A 27,506-nucleotide genomic window follows, 5' to 3' on the forward strand; every position below is an offset into this window, starting at 1 on the left:
GACTTCTGTAGTTTTCTTTATTGAATGAAGCAAAACAATGAAGAGAAGTTTAATCCTCTTTATGAAAATAAATAAATCATTTTCTTTGTCTCAGAAGAAACAACCTGCAGTTCTTCTTCTGCTGCTTTATTTGTGTTTACAAACAGAGTTCACTTCCTGTTGACAAGAGTTCACTTCCTGTTGACAAAGAGTTCACTTCCTGTTGACAAGAGTTCATTCAGATGAAAACAGAACATGAGACGCTGCGTTGTGGCACGAGATGAACGCTCGCGAGAGAGAAGAGGAGGAGGAGAAGGAGGAGAAGAGGGGGAGGGAGGAGGAGGAGGAGAAGAAGAGGGGGGGAGAGGAGGAGGAGAAGAGGGGGAGGGAGGAGGAGGGAGAGGAGGAGGAGAAGAAGAGGGGGAGGGAGAGGAGGAGAAGGGAAAGGAGGAGGAGGAGAGGAAGGGTGAGGAGAAGAAGAGGAGAGAAAGGGAGAGGAGGAGGAGGAGAAGAGGGGGAGGGAGAGGAGGAGAAGGGAAAGGAGGAGGAGAGGAAGGGAGAGAAGGAGGAGAAGAAGAGGGGGAGGGAGAGGAGGAGAAGGGAAAGGAGGAGGAGGAGAGGAAGGGAGAGGAGGAGAAGAAGAGGGGGAGGGAGAGGAGGAGAAGAGGAGAGAAAGGGAGAGAAGGAGGAGGAGAAGGAGGGAGAGGAAGAGGAGGAGAAGAAGGGGGAGGGAGAGGAGGAGGAGGACGGAGAGAAGGAGGGAGAGGAGGAGGAGAAGAAGAGGGGGAGGGAGAGGAGGAGGAGGACAGAGAGGAAGGGAGAGAAGGAGGAGGGAGAGGAGGAGGAGAAGGAGACAGAAGCCGAGGGGTTAAATCATCACCATGAATGCAGATCGCCATTTTAAATCCCCAAAACGTAAAGAAAAAAATAAAATCTCAATGTGCGAGTTAAGCGTTGCCGTGGTGACTAATTGATTGCAGACCTTTCCGTTAACGAGCCAACACACCTGCTGAAAAACAACAACAACAACCGCCTCCTCCACCTGCTGGTTCCTGCTAGCCGCCCGCCCATTGGTTTACAATGGGCGCGCTAAAGGAAGCTAACAATGCTAACGAGCCTTTATATGAAAAACTAAAAGGGAAAATGTTTCCTGGAACGTTTCAGGTGAAGAAGAGGAGGATGATGAAGATGATGATGCAACACCTCTGGTACACAATACAGCTGGAGTGTGTGTGTGTGTGTGTGTGTGTGTGTGTGTCTCATGTTGCCAGACTCAGCAACCTGGCAACTCGTTGAACAACCTTAAATCCACAAGTTTAAAAACAAGAATATAAAAGAAAAGTATCGGAGTATTTGTAATCTGAGTATCTGAGAGTACTCTGAAAGAATTCTGTGTATTTTACTCCAAGTATCACAGTATTCTAGTAGTATTTATGTATGTACTACTGAACACAGTACACAGTAGTACACAGTGTACTCCAGACTACCAACGCATCTAATACATGAGTATGCATATATTAAGGAGTACACTGATGTACTGGAAGTAGTACTACATACTGATACCATAAAGTACTCAATATTTGGTTTTATTTCAGCAATCTAATCAATAATCAATAATCAGGTGAAAACAGATTTATTGATAGAAACATTTAGATGATTGTATCTAATGAGTTCTGAACAGTACTACAAGTAGTACTACAAGAGCAGTTAGTACTCATGTAGTACTACTTGTAGTTGGGATGAACAGTGTGTACTATGTAGTATTCAGTACTCTGTGTGTAGATGCAGTCTGAAGGGGGGGGGGGAGGGGGTGTTCCAGGTGCTCAGGGGTCAGAGGTCACTGCTGGTCCTTGAACGCGTCCAGGCCAAAGGCGTTGTCAAGGAAACGCTGCAGCTCCATCAGGTGAGCCTTCTTGTTCCCCGTGGCCGGAGCGGCTGCCGGCCCTCGGCCCGCGTACCTGAGACACACAGGGGTCAGAGGTCAGAGGTCACTCAGGGGGAGGGGCAGGGGGAGGAGCAGGGGGAGGAGTTACCAGACGGGCTTGGCCCTCTCGATGGTGGTCCTGATGCGAGGCTTCACGTAGTCATAGTAACCCTGGTTCTTGTGCTCCTCCTGGCACCAGACCAGGTCGGCGTTGGAGAAGCGTTCCGACTCGGCCTTCACCTGGTCGAAGGGGAACGGGGACAGCTGGGGGGAGGGGTCAGAGGTCACACCACGGAGTCAGCGTCCAGACCAGCACTCTGATCAATACCACCATGCGTGTACAAGTACCTGCTCGATGCGGGCGATGGCCACCGTGGCCTCCATGCCCCGGCTCTTCCTCTCCTTGGTCAGCTCGTAGTAGACCTTCCCCGTGCAGAAGACCAGGCGCCTCACCTGCTCAGGGTGCTCCGAGGCCACGCCCCCTTCTGGGATCAGCCTCTGGAAGTGAGTTCCTAGGGTGTACAAGGAATACTGTGTATAATACTACAGTAATACTACTAGAAGTACCAGGTAGCATCTCATCAAAGCTGGATCTATACTAGTACTAATACAAGGAATACTGTGTATAATACTACAGTAATACTACTAGAAGTACCAGGTAACATCTCATCAAAGCTGGATCTATACTAGTACTAATACAAGGAATACTGTGTATAATACTACAGTAATACTACTAGAAGTACCAGGTAGCATCTCATCAAAGCTGGATCTATACTAGTACTAATACAAGGAATACTGTGTATAATACTACAGTAATACTACTAGAAGTACCAGGTAACATCTCATCAAAGCTGGATCTATACTAGTACTAATACAAGGAATACTGTGTATAATACTACAATAATACTACTAGAAGTACCAGGTAGCATCTCATCAAAGCTGGATCTATACTAGTACTAATACAAGGAATACTGTGTATAATACTACAGTAATACTACTAGAAGTACCAGGTAACATCTCATCAAAGCTGGATCTATACTAGTACTAATACAAGGAATACTGTGTATAATACTACAGTAATACTACTAGAAGTACCAGGTAACATCTCATCAAAGCTGGATCTGGCCTCCGGGTGGCGCAGCAGAGATTTGGGAGTGAAGACAATCAGCTGGAGGGACAAACAGGAAGTTCATCATCTCAGGGGTTTCAAAATAAAAGACATTAAACAACAACAACACAAGAATGTTTATCAACAAACTGATCAACATGTGACCTGAGTGTGTGTGTGTGTGTGTGTGTGTGTGTGTGTGTGTGTGTGTGTGTGTGTGTGTGTGTGTGTGTGTGTGTGTGTGTGTGTGTGTGTGTCTGTGTGTGTGTGTGTGTGTGTCTCACAGGCTTCCTGTAGGGCAGCAGGATCTGCCGTCTCAGGACGTGAAAGTAGTTCCCAGGAGACGAGCAGTTGACAACGATCCAGTTGCAGTCGTAGAGCTGCTGCACAGCGAAGTCCTCGGTGAGGCTCTGAGGAGAGGGGAGGAGTCACGGTGACATCACAGAGAGGGGAGGAGTCACGGTGACATCACAGAGAGGGGAGGAGTCACGGTGACATCACAGAGAGGGGAGGAGTCACGGTGACATCACAGAGGGGAGGAGTCACGGTGACATCACAGAGGGGAGGAGTCATGGTGACATCACAGAGAGGGGAGGAGTCACGGTGACATCACAGAGAGGGGAGGAGTCACGGTGACATCACACACACCTCACTGGAGGTCAAAGGTCACCTGGTACACTTACACAGTAAACTCTTTTAATTGATCGACATTTACAGTGAAATTAATCAGAGCATTCATCAGCTCGTTGTCATAGCGACAACTTCCTGTTTCTAGAGTACATACATTCACAAACACAGTATATATAAATACATAATATATATATGGGGAATAAACAATAATTTGGGCAGTTCATTTATTTGTAGTTTCTAAGTTAAGAACTACATCCTCCATCTTTAAACCGTTTCCAGGCCGCGGTTGAAATTCAGCTTTCAACCAGAAATAAAACCTTTTTTATTTTGAAAGACAGACCACAGGAAGTAGCTTCACACTCAGGCCCCGTCAAAATAAAACGAGTCTCTGGCTGTCGTGGCACAAAGTCCAACATCAACCAGCAGGAGACTTTAACTTTGAAAGGTTGGGCGTCAGTTTCCTGTCTTACCGGCATGACGTCGGGGTCGTCGTTGCACATCTGGAGGAACCTCTCTGGACGGGCTGAAGAATGTTCTGGACCCTACACACACACACACACACACACACACACACAAACACACACACACACACACACACACACACACACACACAGTCATCTACCTAATCAATACACTGTAATGATTAGTTATAATGATCAATGTGTACCTAATACAGTGAGCAGAACATACGTTTATTATCATAAGAGCTAATAATAATAATAATGAGGTTAAAGATGAGTGTGTGTATAGATGTGTGTGTGTGTGTGTGTGTGTGTGTGTGTGTGTGTAGGTGCGCTTGTTGTCCTCACCATGCCCTCCATGCCGTGGGGCAGCAGCAGCACGATGCCGTTCTGCCGGACCCACTTGGCCTGCCCGGGGCAGATGAACTGGTCTATGATGCACTGAGCCGTGTTGTGGAAGTCCCCGAACTGAGCTTCCCACAGGATGAGAGCGTTGGGGCTGGCCATGGCGAAGCCCAGCTCGAAGCCTGGGGGTTAGAGGGGTGATATAGAGATTTATATTTATATATATATATATACACATATATATATATATATGAGGGGCTGGACTCACCCAGGACTCCGTACTCGGACAGCGAGCTGTTGCACACGGTGTAGGGCGCCTGGTCTGGGGCGATGTGGTTCATGGGGATGCAGATCCTCTTGTCCACGTTCTGGTCGTGGAGGACGTGGTGACGGTGGCTGCAAGAGGACAATCAGAGCGCCTTTTACTTTCTGCTCCTGAACCAGGACCCGGTCTCAGAAGGAGGTTCCTGGTTTACCTGAAGGTGCCTCGCTCCACGTCCTGCCCCGACAGTCTGATGTGGACCCCCTCCTGCAGCAGCGAGCCGAAGGCCATGTACTCCCCCAAGGCCCAGTCCACGGTGCGCTGACGCACCATCTCGCCTCGGCTCTTCAGGACCCGACTCAGACCTGATGGTCAAACGTGCAAATGAGGCTTCCTTTGAAGCGTGACAGGAGAACTACAGCAGGTCTCTACGTGCCCCACCTCCGTGGATGGTGAAGTCCTCCACGGGGACGGACGAGGCCACGCCTCCGATGTGGTTCAGGTTTTCCTCCGTCAGACCGGTGGAGGGGCAGCTCATGGACTTCGGTTGTCCGTCCAGAGTGAAGAAACCTGCAGAGGACGACAGTTCAACTCGCTGACAGAGAACCAGGACCAGGACCTGAGAACCAGGGTCCTGAGACCAGAGAACCAGGACCAGGACCTGAGAACCAGGGTCCTGAGACCAGAGAACCAGGGTCCTAAGACCAGAAAACCAGGACCAGGACCTGAGAACCAGGGTCCTGAGACCAGAGAACCAGGACCAGGACCTGAGAACCAGGGTCCTGAGACCAGAGAACCAGGGTCCTAAGACCAGAAAACCAGGACCAGGACCTGAGAACCAGGGTCCTGAGACCAGAGAACCAGGACCAGGACCTGAGAACCAGGGTCCTGAGACCAGAGAACCAGGGTCCTAAGACCAGAAAACCAGGACCAGGACCTGAGAACCAGGGTCCTGAGACCAGAGAACCAGGACCAGGACCTGAGAACCAGGGTCCTGAGACCAGAGAACCAGGGTCCTAAGACCAGAAAACCAGGACCAGGACCTGAGAACCAGGGTCCTGAGACCAGAGAACCAGGACCAGGACCTGAGAACCAGGGTCCTGAGACCAGAGAACCAGGGTCCTAAGACCAGAAAACCAGGACCAGGACCTGAGAACCAGGGTCCTGAGACCAGAGAACCAGGACCAGGACCTGAGAACCAGGGTCCTGAGACCAGAGAACCAGGGTCCTAAGACCAGAAAACCAGGACCAGGACCTGAGAACCAGGGTCCTGAGACCAGAGAACCAGGACCAGGACCTGAGAACCAGGGTCCTGAGACCAGAGAACCAGGGTCCTAAGACCAGAAAACCAGGACCAGGACCTGAGAACCAGGGTCCTGAGACCAGAGAACCAGGACCAGGACCTGAGAACCAGGGTCCTGAGACCAGAGCACCAGGTCCTGAGACCAGAGCACCAGGTCCTGAGACCAGAGCACCAGGTCCTGAGACCAGAGCACCAGGTCCTGAGACCAGAGCACCAGGTCCTGAGACTCCAGTACTAGTCTTGAGTCTCACCAGGCCAGGGGGAGTCCAGCCAGTGCTTGATGTGGAGGATCTTCTCGTCTTTGGAGCGGTTGTACGCCTCCTCACAGATCTTATCGTATTTGGCAATTTCCTCCTGAAGAAAGAGACGGAAGATTAATATATTTATTAATGTATAATTATCTAAAAACACTTCACGTATGTGTTTGTGTGTATGTATATATATGTATATATATATATATATATATATATATACACACACACACACACACACACACACACATATATATATTTCACTTCAACAATAATTGATGGTGAACTTCATGAGTTCTCAGTGAATCCAGAACTCTGAAGGTTAAACTGAGAAATTGATCATTTATACAACTTGTTTAATTTATACAAATTATGTAATTTATACAACATATAACTCATATATAACCACAGGTTTGACTAAAAGTCAATCCAGACACCCTAATTGTTAAAAGTTAATAGTTGATTTAATAAAAGAAGTTTGTGTATTGTATAATATCCCCACAAAATATTACAGTTCTCTGATGCATTTCAGTAGTACTAGTACTAGTACTAGTACTACTACTAGTAGTAGTACTAGTACTAGTGAAATACTAGTACTACCTCGTACTCCTGCCGGCTCACGGCTCCCTCTGCGATCAGCTTCTCTGCATATTTCTGCAGAACCGGCTTCTGCTTCTTGATCTGCTTGTACATCAAAGGCTGAGTGAACATCGGCTCGTCCATCTCGTTGTGCCCCATCCGCCTGTAACACACCTGCACACACACACACACACACACACGCACACACACACACACACACACACGGTGAGCTCCCCTCCCACGTGCCCGGGGGCTGAAGGCGCTCGGCGGCCACTGACCAGGTCGACCACCACGTCCTTGTGGAACGTGGCCCTCCACTCGGCCGCCACCTTGCACACGTAGATCACGGCCTCGGGGTCGTCCGCGTTCACGTGGAAGATCGGCGCGTTCACCACGCGCGCCACGTCGGTCGGGTACGGCGAGGAGCGCGCCATGCGGGGGTCTGTGGTGAAGCCGATCTGTGGGGGGAGAGAGAGTCGCCATGGTTACCGCGCCGTCCACCGCCCGCGGCCGGCGCTCGTCGGTGCGTGGGTCACCTGGTTGTTGGCGACGACGTGCACGGTGCCGTGCGTGGTGTAGGACGGCAGGTCGGACAGGTGGAAGGTCTCGTAGACGATCCCCTGACCGGCGAACGCCGCGTCTCCGTGGATCAGGATGGACATCACCTGCAGGCACAGACAGGTGAAGACCTCGTTCAGGTGCGCAGGAGACGAGGACGGGAGACACTCACCCTCTTGCCCTCGTTGTCCCCGCAGTAGAACTGCTCCGCTTTGGTCTTGCCCTGCACCACCGGGTCCACGGCCTCCAGGTGGGACGGGTTGGCCATCAGGGACAACGTGATGTTCCTGTCCGTCACGCGGTTGATGCGACGATGGTACATCCCCAGATGGTACTTCACGTCTCCGGAGCCCTGAGGAGAAACCACACCCTCCAATAACTGTGTGTGCGCGCGTGTGTGTGTGTGTGTGTGTGTGTGTGTGTGTGTGTGTGTACAACAGGTACGTTACCTCATCAGCTGCTTCCAGCTTGGAGTCAAACTGACAGAAGATCTGCTCCAGCTCTTTACGGATCACGTTGGCCAAAACATTCAGACGACCTCTGGAAGAAGAAGGAGGTCAGAGTACAGACAGGAAGCGTGTGTGTGAGTGAGTGTGTGTGTGTACACATACAGGTGTGTGTTACCTGTGAGGCATGCCCATGATGACGTTCTCCACCCCGTTCTCAGAGGATTTATCGATGATGGTTTTCAGAGCCGGAATCAGAGACTCGCAGCCCTCCAGACCGAAGCGCTTCTCTGCAGACCACTTCTTCTGCAGGAACTCCTCAAACCTGCACACAGGTGGAGGTGTGTTTACCTGGTGGAGCGGACCATGTGGGAGGTGTGTTTACCTGGTGGAGCATGTGGGAGGTGTGTTTACCTGGTGGAGCGGACCATGTGGGAGGTGTGTTTACCTGGTGGAGCGGACCATGTGGGAGGTGTGTTTACCTGGTGGAGCGGACCATGTGGGAGGTGTGTTTACCTGGTGGACCATGTGGGAGGTGTGTTTACCTGGTGGACCATGTGGGAGGTGTGTTTACCTGGTGGACCATGTGGGAGGTGTGTTTACCTGGTGGAGCGGACCATGTGGGAGGTGTGTTTACCTGGTGGAGCGGACCATGTGGGAGGTGTGTTTACCTGGTGGACCATGTGGGAGGTGTGTTTACCTGGTGGAGCGGACCATGTGGGCCATGTGGGAGGTGTGTTTACCTGGTGGAGCGGACCATGTGGGAGGTGTGTTTACCTGGTGGAGCGGACCATGTGGGCCATGTGGGAGGTGTGTTTACCTGGTGGACCATGTGGGAGGTGTGTTTACCTGGTGGACCATGTGGGAGGTGTGTTTACCTGGTGGAGCGGACCATGTGGGAGGTGTGTTTACCTGGTGGAGCGGACCATGTGGGAGGTGTGTTTACCTGGTGGAGCGGACCATGTGGGAGGTGTGTTTACCTGGTGGGCCATGTGGGAGGTGTGTTTACCTGGTGGACCATGTGGGAGGTGTGTTTACCTGGTGGAGCGGACCATGTGGGAGGTGTGTTTACCTGGTGGAGCGGACCATGTGGGAGGTGTGTTTACCTGGTGGGCCATGTGGGAGGTGTGTTTACCTGGTGGAGCGGACCATGTGGGAGGTGTGTTTACCTGGTGGACCATGTGGGAGGTGTGTTTACCTGGTGGAGCGGACCATGCGGGCCAGCAGAGTCCTCTTCTCCTCCAGGGTGAACTGCATGACTCCTGGAGTCTCAAACTTCTGTCTGATCCACTGGCACTGGTCCAAGTCATTGATGAACATGAACTCCACACCGATGTGCTGACAGTACGCCATCTAACCAACACAGGGGACACCGGCGTCAGCTGCACCTGCTGCACCAGCTGCACAGGTAACATCTCAACAGGTGTCCGTGTTTACCTCCAGTCGCCGGATGATCTCCTTCAGCGGCAGAGCGCTCTCCGAGCCTCCGATGAAGGTGGTGGTGGGCAGCCGGAACTCCTTGTCCAGGTCTGACTCATCCAGACCGTAGAAGCCTACATGTCCCATGATGCAACGGGAGGGGACAAAGAAGAGGGAAGGAGGTGAAAAAAAGGTTGCCGGGCGGAGACATGAAAACATGAATGAATGGGACACAATATGGAGATAAACATGAACACAGCAGCAGAAACATGTTAAACACATGAGATCATTAGTATCAATGATTAGGTTCACACCTCAACCATGAGATCAATAACTATAATAATAATAATAACAACACGTCAACCTTCTCCTTTATTCATCTGACTGCGTTTAAAAGTAAAGCAATAAAGACGTTGGTTTTCTGAAGCAGGATTAAACTTCTATATCGTTAATGATCCAACTCAAAGTTCCTCTGTGTCATCAATTAAAATATATATTAAACAGACTGAGGTCTCCAGCAGAGCGTGGAGGCCCCGCCCACTTCTGGCGCCTCAACGTGGCGTCAAGAGACATTAAAAAGTAACATTTAGTGATCTGGTCCAGGAACGGGTTTTATTTATATTTTATTTTATATATATTATAAAAGCATAGACTTCTATACAACCAGAGGAGTCGCCCCCTGGTGGTCAGTAGAGAGAATGCAGCTTTAACACATGAAGCATAGACTTCTATACAACCAGAGGAGTCGCCCCCTGGTGGTCAGTAGAGAGAATGCTGCTTTAACACATGAAGCATAGACTTCTATACAACCAGAGGAGTCGCCCCCTGGTGGTCAGGAGAGAGAATGCAGCTTTAACACATGAAGCATAGACTTCTATACAACCAGAGGAGTCGCCCCCTGGTGGTCAGGAGAGAGAATGCAGCTTTAACACATGAAGCATAGACTTCTATACAACCAGAGGAGTCGCCCCCTGGTGGTCAGGAGAGAGAATGCAGCTTTAACACACGAAGCATAGACTTCTATACAACCAGAGGAGTCGCCCCCTGGTGGTCAGGAGCGAGAATGCAGCTTTAACACATGAAGCATAGACTTCTATACAACCAGAGGAGTCGCCCCCTGGTGGTCAGGAGAGAGAATGCAGCTTTAACACATGAAGCATAGACTTCTATACAACCAGAGGAAGTTTCCGTCTGCTTTCAACATCGACAAAGGCAGACCAGATCCATCTGTCAGATGCTTTCATGACAGCGTAATGAACATGAGTGAGTGACAGGTTCGGGGTTATTTGGTAATTATGGAACGTTAGTGGAGGATGTTATAAAGGAGAGAGGACAGGTAGAGAGAGAAAGGAGGCATTTCCAAGTCTTTAACTCGGCCAATCACAGGCCTGAGCTGGGCGGACTGATTCAGCCAATCAGAGAGCCGACACGGCTCACAGAAGAAACATCAAAAATCAATCACACGCTGAATAGCTAAGCCGGCCAATCAAGAAGCAGCGTCTCTCTAAAAGACAGCAGGCGGACGGATCACTGACAGCTCCTTCTTCCCTTTCCTCACTTCCTCTCCTCCACTCTTCTTCAAAAACACATTGATGTCGGATGTTTACCGCTAAACTAAAACTAAACTGTGAAACACAACCATATAGATATATAAAACACACACACAGACGTCGCTAGTGTATATATATACATATATATATATACACACATATATATATATATATACCACGTCTGAAGCTAACACGGCTAACTACAGCAGCCAGAACACACAGGAGACATTCAGAGGTCAGAGCAACATGTAACTGTATATATCTGCATGTTTCCTGTGTATCGAGGCTTTAAGGTGATATTTCACTGAGCTTCACCGTCATCACACAATAATCCATCTGAGAGACGTTATTGGGAGAAGGAATAAATGAACACTAATTAGAAAAGTAACATTGCTAAATAGATCAAATGAAATGTTTAAAATGTACATGATACTTTTGCAGCAGATCATTTTTCAATCCCCGGGCAAGCGATCCGTTTTGATTGGCTGACATGAAATGCATCAGCCGTGACGTTAAACACATCGTCATCTTCTGTGTAACTTGTATTAATGTCAACAATGCCTATTGTCTAGCTTTTAAACGGGACAATGAACTGGGAGCTGTGGCGACATGTTTGATAAAAACAAAGACGGTGAACTGAATGAAATCTTTCCTTTATTTCCCGTTCAGGAAGTCAGGATGTGTTCCTGACTTCCTGTCGGCGTGGCGTGCACTACTGCCCGCTCAGGAGGAACTACCGGCGTCGCTCCTCGTACCTCCTACCGTGAGGATTCTCAGCCTCTCCTTGAACACGGCCACGTCTGGAGGGGCCAGCAGGGGGCAGCAGAGGGAGAGACACCCGGACACCGTTAGTGACCTACAAACCCCACGCCGTCGGCCATTTTAACGCCACCGCCCTCCGGCTACGACGCGCCATCCCGACGTCTCCGCCGCCTTCCTGTCCAGGTGTGGTTGACAAAAGGTTTCAGAGTGAAGAGGTGGAGCACGAGGGGGACAGAACCACACAAGCTCCCAGAGAGGAAGCACGGCCGGGACGCAACCGGTCCCTGACAACCGGTCCCTGACAACCGGTCCCTGACAACCGGTCCCTGACAACCGGTCCCTGACAACCGGCCCCTGACAACCGGTCCCTGACAACCGGTCCCTGACAACCGGTCCCTGACAACCGGTCCCTGACAACCGGCCCCTGACAACCGGCCCCTGACAACCGGTCCCTGACAACCGGTCCCTGACAACCGGCCCCTGACAACCGGTCCCTGAACGCAACACAGACGTCCTCGCCGTGTCTGCCCGGCAGCATTCATCATGGTGCAACAGGCTGGATGCTAAAGCTAATTAGCAGTTAGAGGTCGACCAGGTCACCGCTGAACAACCAATGATTGACTGCAGCAGTTATTCATCTGAGAAGAAAAACTACCCGAATCTCTCCGACATTAAACTGACCAGAGAATAAACGTTTTTTCTGGGTTTTTTTTAGAGCTTTTGAGATTCAAATAAACACAATAAACAAATAACCAATCAGATTTCTGTAGTTGGGATTAGCAACTGGTTCACAGAAATAAGTCTTAATCCTAAGAATCGTTAAGTTAAAGACGGGTCTGGAGCTAACCAGTAAAGTCAAAGAGACTAAGATCTCAGCTCAGATTCCTGCAAACAGGAAAACGACCAGCCAGCGACAACGAGCCAATCAGGACGCAGCGGAGAAGCTAATCAACGACCAGCAGATCACAATGCTAGCACTGTTAGCCACAGGCTAACAGCTCACACGTCTCAAAGGACCGGAGCTTTCCACCACGTCACATGATCTTCCTCAGCAGACGAAGCTCGTTCTTAGCGTATTAAAAATAACAGCCGGATGGAAACAAGCTCTTCTTTTCTCTCCAGAAACCAAAGTGCTTCTTTACGAGCATGAAGCGACCTCGTCACACTTCACATTACATGTCACATTCTTGACCCTCCAGAAGAGTTTTACTCAACTTTATTGCTGTTCTTCAACCTCAAACTCTCAGGAAAGATAAACAGAAAGGAGCCAAAGTGCTGATGAAGAGCCTGTGATTGGAAGCTACTGAAGGGATCATGAAGGATCCACTAACACCTCACTGACTCACAGCTCGACTCGTTCCTCTAACGAGGTGCAAAGGGATTGAACACCAGGGACACATCTATTCCTGAAGTGAATCCAATCAAGAGCTTAGTGGACAACAACAGCACTCGATTTAGGGAGGCTTCAGTTCCTGAAAGGAGCTAGATCACATCGGCAGTTCAAGAAAGAGAGCGTATACGAGAACGTTCCAGGAACATTAGAGCGTATACGAGAACGTTCCAGGAACATTAGAGCGTATACGAGAACGTTCCAGGAACATTAGAGCGTATACGAGAACGTTGCAGGAACATTAGAGCGTATACGAGAACGTTCCAGGAACATTAGAGCGTATACGAGAACGTTCCAGGAACATTAGAGCGTATACGAGAACGTTCCAGGAACATTAGAGCGTATACGAGAACGTTGCAGGAACATTAGAGCGTATACGAGAACGTTCCAGGAACATTAGAGCGTATACGAGAACGTTCCAGGAACATTAGAGCGTATACGAGAACGTTCCAGGAACATTAGAGCGTATACGAGAACGTTCCAGGAACATTAGAGCGTATACGAGAACGTTCCAGGAACATTAGAGCGTATACGAGAACGTTGCAGGAACATTAGAGCGTATACGAGAACGTTCCAGGAACATTAGAGCGTATACGAGAACGTTCCAGGAACATTAGAGCGTATACGAGAACGTTCCAGGAACATTAGAGCGTATACGAGAACGTTGCAGGAACATTAGAGCGTATACGAGAACGTTCCAGGAACATTAGAGCGTATACGAGAACGTTCCAGGAACATTAGAGCGTATACGAGAACGTTCCAGGAACATCAGAACGTATACGAGAACGTTCCAGGAACATTAGAGCGTATACGAGAACGTTCCAGGAACATTAGAACGTATACGAGAACGTTGCAGGAACATTAGAGCGTATACGAGAACGTTCCAGGAACATTAGAGCGTATACGAGAACGTTCCAGGAACATTAGAGCGTATACGAGAACGTTCCAGGAACATTAGAGCGTATACGAGAACGTTCCAGGAACATCAGAACGTATACGAGAACGTTCCAGGAACATTAGAGCGTATACGAGAACGTTCCAGGAACATTAGAACGTATACGAGAACGTTCCAGGAACATTAGAGCGTATACGAGAACGTTCCAGGAACATTAGAGCGTATACGAGAACGTTCCAGGAACATTAGAGCGTATACGAGAACGTTCCAGGAACATTAGAGCGTATATGAGAACGTTCCAGGAACATTGGAACGTATACGAGAACGTTCCAGGAACATTAGAGCGTATACGAGAACGTTGCAGGAACATTAGAGCGTATACGAGAACGTTCCAGGAACATTGGAACGTATACGAGAACGTTCCAGGAACATCAGAACGTATACGAGAACGTTCCAGGAACATTGGAACGTATACGAGAACGTTCCAGGAACATTAGAGCGTATACGAGAACGTTGCAGGAACATTAGAGCGTATACGAGAACGTTCCAGGAACATTAGAGCGTATACGAGAACGTTCCAGGAACATTAGAGCGTATACGAGAACGTTGCAGGAACATTAGAGCGTATACGAGAACGTTCCAGGAACATTAGAGCGTATACGAGAACGTTGCAGGAACATTAGAGCGTATACGAGAACGTTCCAGGAACATCAGAACGTATACGAGAACGTTCCAGGAACATTAGAGCGTATACGAGAACGTTCCAGGAACATTAGAGCGTATACGAGAACGTTCCAGGAACATTAGAGCGTATACGAGAACGTTGCAGGAACATTAGAGCGTATACGAGAACGTTCCAGGAACATTAGAGCGTATACGAGAACGTTCCAGGAACATTAGAGCGTATACGAGAACGTTGCAGGAACATTAGAGCGTATACGAGAACGTTCCAGGAACATTAGAGCGTATACGAGAACGTTCCAGGAACATTAGAGCGTATACGAGAACGTTCCAGGAACATCAGAACGTATACGAGAACGTTCCAGGAACATTAGAGCGTATACGAGAACGTTCCAGGAACATTAGAGCGTATACGAGAACGTTCCAGGAACATTAGAACGTATACGAGAACGTTCCAGGAACATTAGAGCGTATACGAGAACGTTGCAGGAACATTAGAGCGTATACGAGAACGTTCCAGGAACATTGGAACGTATACGAGAACGTTCCAGGAACATTGGAACGTATACGAGAACGTTCCAGGAACATCAGAACGTATACGAGAACGTTCCAGGAACATTGGAACGTATACGAGAACGTTCCAGGAACATTAGAGCGTATACGAGAACGTTTCAGGAACATTGGAACGTATACGAGAACGTTCCAGGAACATTAGAGCGTATACGAGAACGTTCCAGGAACATTGGAACGTATACGAGAACGTTCCAGGAACATCGGAACGTATACGAGAACGTTCCAGGAACATTGGAACGTATACGAGAACGTTCCAGGAACATTAGAGCGTATACGAGAACGTTCCAGGAACATTAGAACGTATACGAGAACGTTCCAGGAACATTAGAACGTATACGAGAACGTTCCAGGAACATAAGGGAGTGTACTAGAACGTTCCAGGAACATAAGGGCGTATACGAGAACGTTCCAGGAACATTAGAACGTGTACTAGAACGTTCCAGGAACATAAGGGCGTGTACTAGAACGTTCCAGGAACATAAGGGCGTGTACTAGAACGTTCCAGGAACATAAGGGCGTGTACTAGAACGTTCCAGGAACATAAGAGCGTGTACTAGAACGTTCCAGGAACATAAGAGCGTGTACTAGAACGTTCCAGGAACATAAGGGCGTGTACTAGAACGTTCCAGGAGTCCTCACCCAGCTTGTCGGAGGACGTGATTATGTCAGTGGGGACACACGAGTCCAGATCGGCGTCCATGATGCCGAGGGGGTCCAACTGTGCCACGTGGTGCCCCCGGATCTACAAGGAGTGACAATAGCACAGAGCCCACCCAGGACAAGTGGAGTGAGGAGGAGGAGGAGGAGGAAGAGGAAGAGGAAGAGGAAGAGGACAGGATGGACCGAAATGAAGGAGAAAGTGAAGAGGAGGAAGCAAGATGTAACGAAATAACCAGAGGAGAAGCAGGTCGAGGATGTGTAAAGTAAATAGACAAAAGATCACCACAACAGGAGTAGAAAGAGAGAGAGAGAGAGAGAGGAGGAAGGAGAGAGGGGGGGGGGGGGGGATGGGTGGGGTGGGGGGATCATTAACACCACGAGCCAGAAGAGTTTCTCAGTTCTGATGTCTCACCGACGTCTTGGAAGCCGGAATTCACCGGAGCATCATCAAAATTCACACAGCTGATTCCCAGAGGATCCAGCCGGGCATTGTGATGCCCCATCACCTACACACACACACACACACACACACACACACACACACACACACACACACACACACACACACACACACACACACACACACACACACACACACACACACACACACACACACACACACACACACACACACACACACACACACACACACACACACACACACACACACACACACACACACACACACACACACACACACACACACACACACACACACACACACACACACACACACACACACACACACACACACACACACACACACACACACACACACCGGGTTATCACAACACTGACTGGTGTCAGGTGACTGGAGGTCTGCACAGGTCCACGTAGCCGAGAGCTGACCCAGGACCAGGGTCTGGATGGGTCGTGAGGAGCGGTGCAACGGGTCCTGTATTTGTATCGTTTAGTTGGTTTGAAGCCTCGTTTAGGACGTCGCCATCTTGTTTGCAACCAGTGAACAGGAAGTGACCGTATCTAGACTGAGAAGGAGCCTGTCAATCACCTCGTAGCCCCGCCCTAAAGCGTACCCTGCTTTATGGTCTGTTTGACAAGTGCACCAGAATAATAAACCCCAGAGGAGTCGCCCCCTGGTGGTCCCTAGAGAACTGGTTTTACCCAGACTAGTTATTTAAGTCTCTTAAGTCCCTCCAGTTGATCCAGAATGCTGCAGCTCGTGTATTCATAAAAACTAAGAAAAGAGATCACATGACTCCTGTATTAGCTGCTCTGCACTGGCTCCCTGTAAAATCAAGAATCACATTTAAAATTCCTCTCCTCACCTACAAAGCCTTGATTGGTGATGCACCATCATATCTTAAGGAGCTTGTAGTACCATATTGCCCCACTAGAGAGCTGCTCACTAAATGCGGGGCTACTTGTGGTTCCTAGAGTCCTAAAAAGTATGATGGGAGCCAGAGCCTTCAGTTATCAAGCTCCTCTTTTATGGAACCAGCTTCCACTTTCAGTCCTGGAGGCAGACACAGTCACCTCATTCAAGAATAGACTTAAGACTTTCCTCTTTGATAGCCCTTATAGTTAGGGCTGAATCAGGTTTGCCCTGGTCCAGCCCCTTGATATGCTGCTATAGGCTTATAGGCTGCTGGGGGATGTTTTAGGATACACTGAGCACCTATCTCCTCTTCTCTCTCTCCTTATGGATGAATTTACATCTCTCCAAAAGATTAAAATAAAATGAAAGAACGAGAGCGACAATCAAACTGATGAATTAATCTAGTGGATAAATAATGTTTATGCATTACACCTTCAGGTTCAGGACCCGTGAAGACCTCCACTCACCAGTCCGGTCCTCAGGCTGCTCAATGAGAGACGTCATTTAAAAACTTAAAAACTACAAACACAGCCGGCTCCACGTTAAATATCACGTTAAATAAAGCAGGAAGCAGTCAGGACCTGAGGATATTAAACATGATTAACAACAGTTATTTACAATCAGCATACTTTATGTTCCAATAAATCACATTTCATTCAACCTCAACACTCAGAACTCATGAACCGTGAAGAAAGAACTTTAATCTATTTTAAAAGGTGACATTTAGAAGAATTTACCAGAAACATTAAAGGACTAAATGAAAACATCACGTCCTTTAAAAAGGATTTATATTAAAGTTCCATATCAATAATTAAAACAAACGTTTATTATGTGTTTACTTCCCGTCTACATCCTCCAAAGCATTGCACACACACACATTATGTCTGCGTGTGTGTATACATGTGTGTGTGTGTGTGCATGTGCATATATGTGTGTGCGCATGTGCATATATGTGTGTGTGTGTGCATAGATGTGTGTGCGTGCATGTGTGTGTGCGTGTGTGCATATATTTGTGTGCATGTGTGTGCACGTGCGTGCACGTGCGTGCGTGTGCACGTGTATGTGTGCATGTATGTGTGTGTGAATGTGTGTGCTTGTGTGTGTGTGTGCCTGTGTATGTGCATGTGTGCACGTGTGTGCATGTGTATGTGCATGTGTGCGCGTGCATGCATACGTGTGCACGTGTGTGTGTGCACATGTATGTGTGTGCATGTGTGTGCGTGTTTGTGTGTGCATGTATGTGTGTGCATGTGCGTGCACGTGTATGTATGTGTGTGTGTGCATGTGTGTGTGCATATGTGTGCATATATTTGTGTGCATGTGTGTGTGTGTGTGCGTGCATGTGTGTGTGCGTGCATGTGTGTGTGTGTGCGTGCATGTGTGTGTGCGTGCATGTGTGTGTGTGCGTGCATGTGTGTGTGTGCGTGCATGTGTGTGCATGTGTGTGCATGTGTGTGTGTGTTCATATGTGTGTGTGTGTGTGTGTGTGTGTCTGTGCATGTGTACCTGGTAGGCCCTGATGAGCGACTGCACCGCCAGGTGGTCCTCCACCAGCTTCTCCGTGTTGGGCTGAGCTCCAACCAGAGAGGAGAGCTGAGGAGCAGCAGACAGACCCAGAGGAGACTGGTAGGCTGCTCCTGGAGGAGCACCGGCGTTAGCGTTCCTGAAGAACACGTCCCACGACTGGGGGGGGGAGGGGGAAGGAGCATAGTGTTAATAATGTCAACAACAACAACATGAAGGCGTCCCGTGTTCTTCTTCTCTGAAAGGTTGAAGATCGTCAGGCAGACGGGTCGGACGGGTTTCACAGAATCAAAGAGCAGCAAACAAAGCGACGCCTTCCTGCACCACAGAAGAAGAACCACGTGATCTCATGAAGGAACGTTCAGATGTAATAGTTCTTGTCCCCGTTATACTAAGGAAGTGAAGTTCTGCTGGTTCTGATGCGTAACAACAGAACCACGTGTGCTTCTGACGACTCGTCAGACAGAAGATCCAACAGGCTTTTATTGTGAAGGAGCAGCAGGAAGTCCAGATATGGATTGATCCTTCCATCGGGTGTAGAGCTGAGTGACCTCACACGGAGAATCACTGCAATAACCACCAGGTCAGAAGGTCAAAGGTATCGAGGGTGAGGTCAAAGGTCAGGTTGTAAAACCCTCTGGAGGGAAGTTGAGATTCTGGGCTTTACAAAATAAACTGAATTGAATATTGTTGCATTAATGTAGGGCAACAATTTACATACTGGAACAACAACAGTCAGTCAGTCAGTCACAACAGTCAAACAATAACAACAGTCAGTAACAACAGTCAAACAATAACAACAGTCAGTCAGTAACAACAGTCACAGTCAGTAACAGTCAAACAATAAGTCAGTCAAACAATAACAGTCAGTCAGTAACAACAGTCACAAACAATAACAGTCAGTCAGCAACAACAGTCACAAACAATAACAACAGTCAGTCAGTAACAACAGTCACATACACTAACAACAGTCAGTCAGTAACAGTCAAAAAATAACAGTCAGTCAAACAATAACAGTCACAAACAATAACAACAGTCAGTCAGTAACAACAGTCACATACAATAACAACAGTCAGTCAGTAACAGTCAAACAATAACAGTCAGTCAGTAACAACAGTCACAAACAATAACAACAGTCAGTCAGTAACAGTCAAACAATAACAGTCAGTCAAAAAATAACAGTCAGTCAGTAACAACAGTCACAAACAATAACAACAGTCAGTCAGTCAGTAACAACAGTCACAAACATTAACAACAGTCAGTCAGTAACAACAGTCACATACACTAACAACAGTCAGTCAGTAACAACAGTCAAAAACAATAACAACAGTCAGTCAGTAACAACAGTCAAAAACAATAACAACAGTCAGTAACAACAGTCACATACACTAACAACAGTCAGTCAGTAACAACAGTCACATACACTAACAACAGTCAGTCAGTAACAACAGTCAAAAACAATAACAACAGTCAGTAACAACAGTCACATACACTAACAACAGTCAGTCAGTAACAACAGTCACATACACTAACAACAGTCAGTCAGTAATAACAGTCACATACACTAACAGTCAAACACTAACAACAGTCAGTCAGTAACAACAGTCACAAACAATAACAACAGTCAGTAACAACAGTCACATACACTAACAACAGTCAGTCAGTAATAACAGTCACACACTAACAGTCAAACACTAACAACAGTCAGTCAGTAACAACAGTCACAAACACTAACAACAGTCAGTCAGTAACAACAGTCAAACAATAACAGTCAGTCAGTAACAACAGTCACATGCACGAACAACTGTCAGTCAGTAACAACAGTCACAGACACTAACAACAGTCAGTCAGTAACAACAGTCACAGACACTAACAACAGTCAGTAACAACAGTCACATACACTAACAACAGTCAGTCAGTAACACCAGTCACAGACACTAACAACAGTCAGTAACAACAGTCACAGACACTAACAACAGTCAGTCAGTAACAACAGTCACAGACACTAACAACAGTCAGTCAGTAACAACAGTCACAGACACTAACAACAGTCAGAGACACTAAAAACAGTCAGTCAGTAACACTAGTCACAGACACTAACAACAGTCAGTCAGTAACACCAGTCACAGACACTAACAACAGTCAGTAACAACAGTCACATACACTAAAAACAGTCAGTCAGTAACACCAGTCACAGACACTAACAACAGTCAGTCAGTAACACCAGTCACAGACACTAACAACAGTCACTAACAACAGTCACACACTAACAACAGTGACAAACACTAACAGTCACATACACTAACAACAGTCAGTCAGTAACAACAGTCACATACACTAACAACAGTCAGTAACAACAGTCACAGACACTAACAACAGTCAGTCAGTAACACCAGTCACAGACACTAACAACAGTCAGTCAGTAACACCAGTCACAGACACTAACAACAGTCAGTCAGTAACACCAGTCACAGATACTAACAACAGTCACTAACAACAGTCACATACACTAACAACAGTCACACACACTAACAACAGTCACAAACACTAACAGTCACAACAGTCACTAACAACAGACACTAACAGTCAAACACCAACAGTCAGTCAGTAACAACAGTCACAAACACTAGCGTCAGTAACAACAACAGTCACAGACACTAACAACAGTCAGTCAGTAACACCAGTCACAGACACTAACAACAGTCTAACACCAGTCACAGGCACTAACAGTCACAACAGTCACTAACAACAGATACTAACAACAGTCAAACACCAACAGTCAGTCGTAACAACAGTCACAGACACTAGCGTCAGTAACAACAACAGTCAGACACTAACAGTTAATCAGTAACACCAGTCACATACACTAACAAAAGTCACTAACAACAGTCACAAACACTAACAACAGTCACATACTAACAACAGTCACAAACACTAACAACAGTCAGTCAGTAACACCAGTCACAGACACTAACACCAGTCACAAACACTAACAGTCACAACAGTCAGACACTAACAACAGACACTAACAACAGTCACAAACACTAACAACAGTCAGTCAGTAACACCAGTCACAGACACTAACAACAGTCAGTAACACCAGTCACAGACACTAACAACAGTCACACACTAACAACAGTCACAAACACTAACAACAGTCAGACACTAACAACAGTCACAAACACTAACAACAGTCAGTCAGTAACACCAGTCACAGACACTAACAACAGTCAGTAACAACAGTCACACACTAACAACAGTCACAAACACTAACAACAGTCAGACACTAACAACAGTCACAAACACTAACAACAGTCAGACACTAACAACAGTCACAAACACTAACAACAGTCAGTCAGTAACACCAGTCACAGACACTAACAACAGTCAGTCAGTAACACCAGTCACAGACACTAACAACAGTCACTAACAACAGTCACAGACACTAACAACAGTCACAGACACTAACAACAGTCAGTCAGTAACACCAGTCACAGACACTAACAGTCAGTCAGTAACACCAGTCACAGACACTAACAGTCAGTCAGTAACACCAGTCACAGACACTAACAGTCAGTCAGTAACACCAGTCACAGACACTAACAACAGTCACTAACAACAGTCACAGACACTAACAACAGTCACACACTAACAAGTCACAAACACTAACAGTCACAATAGTCACTAACAACAGACACTAACAACAGTCAAACACCAACAGTCAGTCAGTAACAACAGTCACAGACACTGGCGTCAGTAACAACAACAGTCACGGACAGTAACAACAGTCACAAACACTAGCGTCAGTAACAACAACAGTCACAGACACTAACAACAGTCACGGACAGTAACAACAACAACAACCAGACAGTAATAACAGTCACAGTCAGTAACAGTCAGACAGTAACGAGTCATAGAGACGGTCAACAGAAACTTGATAATCTGTTTTGGTGGAGCCGAAGCGTAAACAGGACGCTGCCGTCTCCTTCTTAAATACCCAGTTTACTCCCAGTTTACTCCCAGTACATCTTCACCTCATCATATTCCTGTTCTAACTATATTCATATGACGGTGTTGCTATAAGTGAGACTGGGTAAGACTTTGTCCCACAAGGGTACGATCTGTTCATATAGACCGGATCAATAAGTATGTACAGAAACACCTTCAATGGGAGCAAATCAATACAGTTATTGATGATGTTATGGAGAGTTTGACTTTGAGAGTATTTATGGTAAAGTTTCTAACAATAAATAACTTTGTTTGTGGAGGCGTTATATTGATCTGTGTGTCTCTGTGTGTGTGTATCTGTGTGGTTGTGTGTCTGTATCTCTGTGTGTGTCTGTGTGTGTGTCTGTAAATCTGTGTGTGTGTGTCTGTGTGTGTGTGTGTGTGTCTCTGTGTGTGTGTGTGTGTGTGTGTGTGTGTGTGTCTGTGTGTGTGTGTGTGTCTCTGCGTGTGTGTCTCTGCGTGTGTCTCTGCGTGTGTGTGTCGCTGTGTGTGTCTCTGTGTGTGTGTGTCTGTCTCTGTGAATCTGTGTGTCTCTGTGTGTGTCTGTGAGTGTGTCTGTGAGTGTGTGTCTGTGAGTGTGTCTCTGTGTGTGTGTCTCTGTCTCTGTGAATCTGTGTCTCTGTGTGTGTGTGTCTGTGTGTGTCTCTGTGTGTGTGTGTGTCTCTGTGTGTGTGTCTCTGCGTGTGTCTCTGCGTGTGTGTGTCGCTGTGTGTGTCTCTGTGTGTGTGTCTCTGTGTGTGTGTGTCTGTCTCTGTGAATCTGTGTGTCTCTGTGAGTGTGTCTGTGAGTGTGTCTGTGTGTGTGTCTCTGTGTGTGTGTCTCTGTGTGTGTGTCTCTGTCTCTGTGAATCTGTGTGTGTGTCTGTGTGTGTGTCTCTGCGTGTGTCTCTGTGTGTGTGTCTCTGTCTCTGTGTGTGTGTCTCTGTGTGTGTGTCTCTGCGTGTGTGTGTCTCTGTGTGTGTGTCTCTGTCTGTGTGTGTGTCTCTGTGTGTGTGTCTCTGTGTGTGTGTCTCTGTGTGTGTCTCTGCGTGTGTGTGTGTGTCTCTGTGTGTGTGTCTCTGTCTCTGTGTGTGTCTCTGTGTGTGTGTCTCTGCGTGTGTGTGTCTCTGTGTGTGTGTCTCTGTCTGTGTGTGTGTCTCTGTGTGTGTGTCTCTGTCTCTGTGTGTGTGTCTGTGTGTGTCTCTGCGTGTGTGTGTGTCTCTGTGTGTGTGTCTCTGTCTCTGTGAATCTGTGTCTCTGTGTGTGTGTCTCTGCGTGTGTGTGTCTCTGTGTGTGTGTCTCTGTCTCTGTGTCTGTGAATCTGTGTGTCTCTGTGTGTGTCTCTGTGTGTGTGTCTCTGTGTGTGTGTCTCTGTATGTGTGTGTGTTTTCCCTCAACTCTTTAATAACGTGCATGTTGTGCAGTGGGTTCCTTAAAGCTCTTAAATCAGAATCAAACCCCCGGGTCCAACAAGCCGCTGTTGTCTCATCCACCAGCTGGTCATGTGACCTTCAAGCAGCTATTCTTAGTCCTGTCGGGACTATCAATGTCCCCCTGGCCTCATTCCGCCCCCAGGGGGCGCTGTCTGCTGAAACTGGGACGTATCGATCACCCTCATCGTATCAATCACCCTCATCGTATCGATCACCCTCATCGTATCAATCACCCTCATCGTATCGATCACCCTCATCGATCACCCTCATCGTATCAATCACCCTCATCGTATCGATCACCCTCATCGTATCGTATCAATCACCGTCATTGTATCAATCACCCTCATCGTATCGTATCAATCACCGTCATTGTATCAATCACCCTCATCGTATCGTATCGATCACCCTCATCGTATCGTATCGATCACCCTCATCGTATCAATCACCCTCATCGTATCGTATCAATCACCCTCATCGTATCGATCACCCTCATCGTATCGATCACCCTCATCGTATCGATCACCCTCATCGATCACCCTCATCGATCACCCTCATCGTATCAATCACCCTCATCGTATCGTATCGATCACCCTCATCGTATCAATCACCCTCATCGTATCGATCACCCTCATCGATCACCCTCATCGTATCAATCACCCTCATCGTATCGATCACCCTCATCGATCACCCTCATCGTATCAATCACCCTCATCGTATCGATCACCCTCATCGATCACCCTCATCGTATCAATCACCCTCATCGTATCGATCACCCTCATCGTATCGATCACCCTCATCGTATCGTATCGATCACCCTCATCGTATCGATCACCCTCATCGTATCAATCACCCTCATCGTATCGTATCGATCACCCTCATCGTATCGATCACCCTCATCGTATCGATCACCCTCATCGTATCGATCACCCTCATCGATCACCCTCATCGTATCGATCACCCTCATCGATCACCCTCATCGTATCAATCACCCTCATCGTATCGTATCGATCACCCTCATCGTATCGATCACCCTCATCGATCACCCTCATCGATCACCCTCATCGTATCGATCACCCTCATCGATCACCCTCATCGTATCAATCACCCTCATCGTATCGTATCGATCACCGTCATCGTATCAATCACCCTCATCGTATCGTATCGATCACCCTCATCGTATCAATCACCCTCATCGTATCGATCACCCTCATCGTATCGATCACCCTCATCGTATCGATCACCCTCATCGTATCGATCACCCTCATTGTATCAATCACCCTCATCGTATCGATCACCCTCATCGTATCGATCACCCTCATCGTATCAATCACCCTCATCGTATCGTATCGATCACCCTCATCGTATCAATCACCCTCATCGTATCGATCACCCTCATCGTATCGATCACCCTCATTGTATCAATCACCCTCATCGTATCGATCACCCTCATCGTATCGATCACCCTCATCGTATCGTATTGATCACCCTCATCGTATCGTATCGATCACCCTCATCGTATCAGAATTTAGACTAGTACTAGTTCTTTTGTCTTAAAGATTAAACTCTTTGCAGCTGTGATTATGAGTTTGAACAAGTTATAGTCCTTTATTCCTGAACCTTTGGGGATCCGACTTCATGTCTATGGGGCCCAGTAGACCACCACGATGTGGTCCTCCTCCAGACCAGCAGGGGGCTCCACTGCTCCTCACCTTGTGAACGCTCTTGGGGTCCTCCAGCCAGGCGAAGTACATCTCCTCCACGTAGTTGGAGCTTGTCCCGTTGAGGAACGGCTCCGAGGCCACGGGCGCAATGTAGCACCTGATTGGCTGAAACGTCCTGGCGCCCCCCGTGAAGGCGGCTGTCATTGGCCGCTGGGGGCCAACAGTCTGAGCCCCCTGCGAGGCGGTGAGCGGACGCAACCGCGCCGCACAAGTCCTTAAGCGATGCATCGGAAGTCCTTAAAAGCGTCACGCGGCGGTGGCGTCGTTGGCCGATGGGCCGCACGTCCTCAACCTCAGAACCACAGGGGGGGGGAAGAGTCGCTCCACCGGGGTTTAGGCCCAAGACTGAGAGGGATGAATGAAGCGTCCACTGGTCCGTTTGTCCACTGAGACACAGACAGAGAGACGGTTAGAGTCCGTTACCGACAAGAGTTATAAACCAGTTATAAACATGATGACGATGCACTGATGAAGATATATATATATATATTATTATTTTATTTTTTTTACTTCAGTAAGGTTTTGAACGCAGGACTTTTACTTGAGTGGAGTATTTTCACAGTGCATCGTAGTACTTTTACTGCAGTAAAGGACCTGAGTACTTCCTGCTTTTCCAAAAGTTAATAAAACCCTTCAGAAGACAGAAATGTTATGTTTTTATATAATAACAGGGTATTCTCCCCTTAAAGCAAAATCAGAGAACATGAAAGGTGTGTTTTGTGTTTAAATGCCTCCATATTTCAAACATCAGCAGCAAAGATCTGTGAAAAAAGTTTTTTCTCTGAATGTTTTAGCTTAAAACACTAAAATAACACTCATGTTGTTGATTCATCTTGTTGAGATTCTGCACAAAGAATCACCACTTTAAATATTGCGTTTAACCAAAGATGAGCTCATATTGGAAAAAGTAATGGAGCTTTAAAAAGGAGTGAATAAACCAAAACACAGAGGGAGCAGCTTTACATAATAATAGAGTAGACGTCACCCGAAGTACAGGAAGTGAACCAAGTACACTAGTTGTTGAGCTGTGGCTCCTTAAGGAAGGAAGGTTACAGCAGAAGGACACTCACGTTAAGTGTAAAGTTAACCTCCTCTCCGGCTCCATGTTTTGACCTTGTTGGGGCTCCATGTTCCTTCCCTCACCCTGGCGGGGCCCCGCCCCCCGCCTGGCGATTGGCGGAAACTGAACTCCTAAGCCGTTCCCTATTGGCTAACACCAGCTGTCCGTCATTTTGTCCTTCCGCGAGTCATGACTTCCCGAAAAAGCGATTTCTTGGATGAAAAACCTCGTGAAATGACGTCATTTACGGTTAAAACTCAGTACCGGAAGCTACCGAGGTATGTTTTATAACTCTACGCGATAAAGTAGTCACGTGACTTATGAGCTAACGTGCACGGGGCCGTTACTGTGCGTGTGTGTGTGTGTGTGTATGAACATATGTGTGTGTGTGTTAGCACGCGGCTAGCAGGTTTCGTCTCGGGACGGACTGTACTTCCATTAAACGGGACCCGGGTCCGTCTCTGTGAGTGAAGACCGGACCCGGTAACCTCCCCGGTGACTCCCGGACCCCCCTGAAGCCTCGAGTCCCGGTTACTCACCTCGAGAAACGCGTTGCGGTGGCTCCCCTTTCGGCCGTTATCCCGGATGCCCTTCGCCTTCTCCCGGTGAAATGATGACAGCTCGGGAGGGGGCGCGCGGAGGAGGCGTGGCATCGCCGTGCGTCGTGACG

The 27,506-nt window shown here is 47.7% G+C and overlaps 1 protein-coding gene across 7 annotated transcripts; it reads right to left on the reverse strand.

Annotated features, from left to right (window-relative positions):
• On the reverse strand, positions 1-27,506 carry ogdha (oxoglutarate (alpha-ketoglutarate) dehydrogenase a (lipoamide)). 7 transcript variants are annotated; one of them, XM_034541014.1, is made up of 24 exons: positions 27,376-27,506; positions 25,765-26,162; positions 18,619-18,795; positions 15,756-15,858; positions 11,571-11,615; positions 9,284-9,399; positions 9,045-9,199; positions 8,025-8,171; positions 7,850-7,940; positions 7,573-7,752; positions 7,379-7,507; positions 7,121-7,300; positions 6,864-7,016; positions 6,264-6,366; positions 5,151-5,279; positions 4,924-5,074; positions 4,716-4,843; positions 4,451-4,629; positions 4,112-4,183; positions 3,296-3,421; positions 2,999-3,071; positions 2,252-2,415; positions 2,013-2,167; positions 1-1,937 (listed from the first exon to the last, which is right to left on the reverse strand). In XM_034541014.1, exons 2-24 carry the CDS (start codon positions 26,002-26,004, stop codon positions 1,817-1,819), a joined length of 3,117 nt encoding a protein of 1,038 aa, XP_034396905.1. In that variant the 5' UTR covers positions 26,005-26,162; positions 27,376-27,506; the 3' UTR covers positions 1-1,816. The 7 variants fall into 7 exon arrangements, with proteins under 7 accessions (XP_034396905.1, XP_034396899.1, XP_034396900.1 ...); XM_034541008.1 differs by lacking the exon at positions 11,571-11,615; XM_034541009.1 differs by lacking the exons at positions 11,571-11,615; positions 15,756-15,858 and adding an exon at positions 16,189-16,282.

The sequence above is a fragment of the Cyclopterus lumpus genome, chromosome 9, assembly GCF_009769545.1.
Source record: "Cyclopterus lumpus isolate fCycLum1 chromosome 9, fCycLum1.pri, whole genome shotgun sequence".
Classification (NCBI taxonomy): Eukaryota; Metazoa; Chordata; class Actinopteri; order Perciformes; family Cyclopteridae; genus Cyclopterus; species Cyclopterus lumpus.